A 5,202-nucleotide genomic window follows, 5' to 3' on the forward strand; every position below is an offset into this window, starting at 1 on the left:
ATATAACTGTCCAATTGTGGGGTTCTGGCACACAGATGCAAAGATGGAGGAACCTGGGTACTCTGAATGTTTAACAAAAATGTAATCCAGCATAGGGGAGGCTCGCAACATATTTCCATTGCTCCAGTGCTCAATTTACTGTAGAAGCTGGCATTTTGATAAGGCACAACCAACCCTAAGAAAGGTATATTAGTAGGTTGAAGGTATGAACTTTAAATGTGCTTACTTTGATCCGAGGATAGGTACGTCCAGGAGCAAAAAGAGACCATGTTCACATTTCGATTGAGTAGAGTGCTACTTAGAAATTCAACTTTTTTATGTAGGGGCTTCAGGAAATAGTACTTCACTTTTCAAGGGGCACAAAAACTTCTTTGTTGCTCTGGGGCCTCAAAAATTGTCATTTCCCAGCAGAATTAACATTTTATTTCATATGTGCATCCATAAATTGATTGCTTGAATTGTGACCCATAGTTCGAATACTACTGCCTTAAAAATAACCAATTGCAATTGGGCTCCTACAATATTTTGAATTGTTATTGTTAAATTATTATAATGACCTGGGCATCTAGACACCAACGCTCTCTGGGTACATTTGGTACATTTCTCACGAGAGCATTATGGGGATTGCCATTGCTGGACACCTTTAGAAAGTGCTAGTTGCCTAGCTCTGTCTAGTCACAAACAAGTGCTGCGCAATGCCTGTCCTTTACTGCACTTTCAGTGATTTTTAGGTCTAATATGACTTGACTGAAAACAATAGACACATTATTATGTTGATATGTCAAGTGTGTTTCCATTTTGCAGCCAAATTGGGATGACACCTGTTTCATATTTGGGACATGTTCTCATCCACATAGTCTAAATATAAAATCTATAAATGGCATAAAATTAAAATGGCATTTAAAATTGCTGTTCACCTATTACCTTCTCTTTCCGGAACGATTTTTTTTTCTCGATTGCAAGGAGGTAGAGGGGCTTAAGTTAGTCTTTAGCCTAATAGACTTGTTTATAAAAAGAATTATACCTTGGAGGGGGAGGCGTGAATGTTTTCCCTGCACCTGTGATGTGATTATTGCTTAGTGTGGCCTGGGAAATGGAGTGGTGGACTGTGTGCACTGCTGATCTCATTATCAGTATTAAATTAGATTTTAGCACGATTTGTCCCAACAAAGGGTTAAAGTCATTGAATGTTAATGAGAGGAAGCTCTGAGTATTTTTGAGTCTTTCTTTGAGGACAGCTACAAGACTCTGTATTATACTAAAGCAGGTTTAAACCCTCCCCCAAAAATGTAATCTAGTGCAGCTAAGCAGTCATTTAAGCTTTTTTCCACCTGATTGTTTATGCAATTAACACACTTTCAGACTCAGGTTGCCAATGCTCGCTCACCTTTTTTTTCACTTACACATAGAAGAATAGTTTTAAAACATTACCTCATATTGTTTATTTTCATCAAGCTCTCTTTAGATTCTTCTTACTAACAAGCCGCATATCTATGGATCTTCATGAGTGAAAGCAACTTTTATTGATATAATGAATATATACTCCCATGTGTATAACACCTCTCACGCGTTTCATTGATCTAGTTTAATCATAGAGGCCTCTATGATTAAGCCAGATCGGGGTGAAACGCATGAGAGGTGTTATACACATTGGAGTTTTGTTTCACAGTATATATTTGATATATCAATAAAAGTTGCTTTAACTTATGAAGATCCATGTGCAGCTTGTTTATAAGAAGAATTATACCTTGGAGGTGTGAATGTTTTCCCTGCACCTGTGATGTGATTATTGCTTAGTGTGGACTGGAAAATGGAGTGGTGGACGTGTAAGGCTGCTGAAGCTTTCTTTAGAGTTATATATCTTGAAAGATTTGAAAAGTCCACATGCTGTATTTCCACTTTTGCAGTGATATTTGAGAAAACCCCCACTATATGTTTGGTTACGTGTTTTGATGCACACCACAAACCTAACATAAGAAAACTATTTGTTAGCCTTTTAGATGTCTCTGCTAAGAAGGATTTGGATTCCCTCTACAATTTCACAGTGGCAGGAAACTCTGTATGTCCGCATAGAAAGACTAGGGGCACTCTGGGCTTCCCCTCATTAACAGTTTGTTAGGGCAGACAGTGATCAAATCTACTTTACAACTGATAATGAGATCTGTCAGCACAGTACAGGCAGGGTTAATTAACTTCCCCACCCCCTTGCATTCCAGAGGAAAATTTAGTTCAGAGAGAACTAGTAATCTAAGAAAAGTTATTTGTAAGCATAATTTTTTAATAAAAAAAGTTTTGCTATGTCAATGAGAACATGTAACAAATATAAAATAGGTGTTATCCCAAACTGGCTGCAAAAGTGGAAAGTCATTCCCTTATACAAATGTATATTTAGCACATCTTCTTAGGATGTCTGCCTTCTCTCATGTTTCCATACCTGTGAATGATACGCTGTTATATTTGTGCACTGATATACTATGGACTTTCTCTATGCTTATTTAATCTTTGCTTCTTATATGATTTTCTATGAAATATAATTGTACCCAATAATCTGTTCTTTCTTTAAAAAAAATGAGTAAAATAACACTATAACTGGGTTATGAACATTTGTAAAGGCTGATATATCACATTTTTCTGCTTCTGCCTCTGTGCCAAAGGGTTATTTCACTTACTCACTAAGCTTTCAATAAAGTGATTTTCCTCAGTCCCATGTGACTACACCAATCTCCAGCTTCAGTGCATGACCTCTCATTCAAGCATCTTCCATAACGTACCTCCTCAGGGTTCTCCGCACCGAATTATCTCCTATAAATCTCCTTCTCAGCTAAATACGTGAAATAAACATTTTCCTGGTTAAATATTCAAGTAGAAATAGGTCAGCATGGCTATTTGGGGTATATATTTTAATGTGTTTGATGTATTAAACTCAATTCATTCCAAAATTGAATGTTAAAATCAAATAACTTATCAAACAAAAAGTAATTGATGGCATTATCGAATGTTCTGATGGGATTCTTTTTTTTAAGCAAGTACATTTTTATTGCAATTTTTATGGCAATACAGAAGTGTAAGACATAGATTAAAATAAGACTCCTAATAAAAGGAGTCAACATAGTACTTGAAAAATTATACAATGCATTAAAAACATAACGAAATTACAAAGCTATATAATCTCATGTCAGGGATCTAAGCCATTTTATACCAAAAGTGTGTAAATTGACAGTTACAGTTCAAATTCCAGAATATTTGATGTATGGGTAACAATTTACACTTGTAAGAACTTGAACTCAGGTGATCGACATGAATGGTTTGTGAGACGGATCAGAATTGGGCAATAGAGGGTACGATACTGTAGTAAGCATGTGAGTGGGATTCTTCATTTGAATGTTCATAAGAAAATCTACCAATGTATGGCCAGCTCTATTATTCCTCTCTATTACATGCCACTTAGAAAAAAAAAGCGTTATATTTTGCATATTGCACAGAGAGGGGGGAGATTTTAATTTTATAACCAAACTTGCAGTTCTGCTTTAATGAGAACCCATAGTAAGATGATATGTAGGCTGCTATTGCTGACCTCTCTTTCTGAAAATGCAAACTGCATGGCAGCCATGGTGATCTCTAGGCTTTCCATACTTTGAGTCACTGATAAGGAACCAGGAGGATTAGGAGTTTGACATCACTTTGATCTTCTAATGTCCCCAGTACATAAAAAAGGCCAAGCTATTCCCTTACTCTAGATAAGAGGTTGGGAGCTGAATTGGTCTACCAGGCTCCATCAATAATTAACATTTTACTTTTAAGTCAACTAACACTTTGTCTCTCAAATGAAGCCAGCCAAAGTACACAAGATCTGTCATCCTCTTTTGAACGATGTGTAAATCATTATTATTTCAACTCATACTTGTGTTTTTCTTTCTGCACAGTATTGCATATGGACAGATGGACTTAATGCCTTACTTGGAAAGGAAATGATCAGTGATCAAACAAGAACTGACATGGACACATTGCTTAGCATGGAAATAAAACTGCGCCTTCTAGACCTGGAAAACATACAAATTCCTGATGCACCTCCCCCAATTCCAAAGGAGCCTAGTAACTACGATTTTGTTTACGACTGCAACTAAGAACATCAACAAGCACGCATCCTTCAACTGGAATTACTAAAACTGGAGACTAAAAAGAGAAATGTTGTTTTATTTCTGCTTATCTTCCCCCACCCCTTTCATTTCAGACGTTCAGTATTTGGCTGCCGTTCCAGGCATATCATAGAAGTTTACTGGGTTGTAAGTTACAATGGGCATTTGCCCCCCAAAGCACCAGGAACTAGATGTCCATATTCCTGATGCTTTAAATGACATATAAACAAGGAATTTTCCACCAACTGGTGCTCTTAGCTTTATTTTTTGGATGAAGGAGATGAATAGACTTGTATGGTCAATGCTGCTTCTCATTGAGGCACTAAAGAAGGCTACTGATGACTGCTACAAGGCTTTGAATTTCTTATCCTCTGCTTTTTCTCTTGCTTCTATACTAGAAATAGTTTTAACGTCCTTTAGATCCAGTCAAATTGTAGGTTTAGCATAAAATACTACAGTCATTGAACTAAGAAAACCTTTCTTGCACTTGTATTTTGGGAATTCAGAATAAGGAAAAGTGCTGTTGATGTGTATACCATTGTAAATGCACACATATACACTAGGATGCTTTCTTTCACAGCACATACTACTTAAAGGAGACCAGATGAAAGAAAGGAAACTTGTATTTATTCAATAAATGTAGGAACAGCCTTGGATAACTACCACAGTGATGGAAGTTTTACTGAAGAATGCTACATTCATAGGATGTTTCAGTGGCAGTGCCATAAACATCCTGTAGTTGGAGTGATGTTACCAAGTCTGTGATTTACTTATAAAAATACTCCTTGACCTTAACCCTATCCTATAAGAACACCTTTGCACCTATGCTTCAGGCAGGCAAAGTCTACATTGCCAGGGTCAAGAAGGGTAAAGGTTAATTTTTTTTAAAATATCTGTTTAGAAAAAGTTAGGAGAAGTTACTGGTGATCATTCCAGGTTCCTGAATATCAAGCAACAACCAAAACTATAAAGATTCTGTACTGGTAATCACTGTGATATCCCTAACACAACATATCACAAAAATGGTGGGCTTGGCAAGGATAAAATGGACCTCAGATATAAATAT

General features: G+C 36.6%; 1 protein-coding gene across 7 annotated transcripts in view; it reads left to right on the forward strand.

The window, feature by feature from the left end:
• The window catches only part of ELMO1 (engulfment and cell motility 1), a 276,466-nt gene extending 271,719 nt beyond the window's left edge, over nucleotides 1-4,747 (forward strand). For all 7 annotated transcript variants that reach the window (XM_018562953.1, XM_018562949.1, XM_018562950.1 and 4 more), the window contains one exon: nucleotides 3,924-4,747. In XM_018562953.1, coding sequence (XP_018418455.1) covers nucleotides 3,924-4,124 — 201 coding nt within the window. In that variant the 3' untranslated portion in view covers nucleotides 4,125-4,747. The remainder of the gene's footprint in view (nucleotides 1-3,923) is intronic.
• The last annotated feature ends 455 nt before the right edge of the window (nucleotides 4,748-5,202 follow it).

The sequence above is a fragment of the Nanorana parkeri genome, unplaced genomic scaffold, assembly GCF_000935625.1.
Source record: "Nanorana parkeri isolate BGI_ZX_2015 unplaced genomic scaffold, ASM93562v1 scaffold616, whole genome shotgun sequence".
In the NCBI taxonomy this organism is placed as follows: Eukaryota; Metazoa; Chordata; class Amphibia; order Anura; family Dicroglossidae; genus Nanorana; species Nanorana parkeri.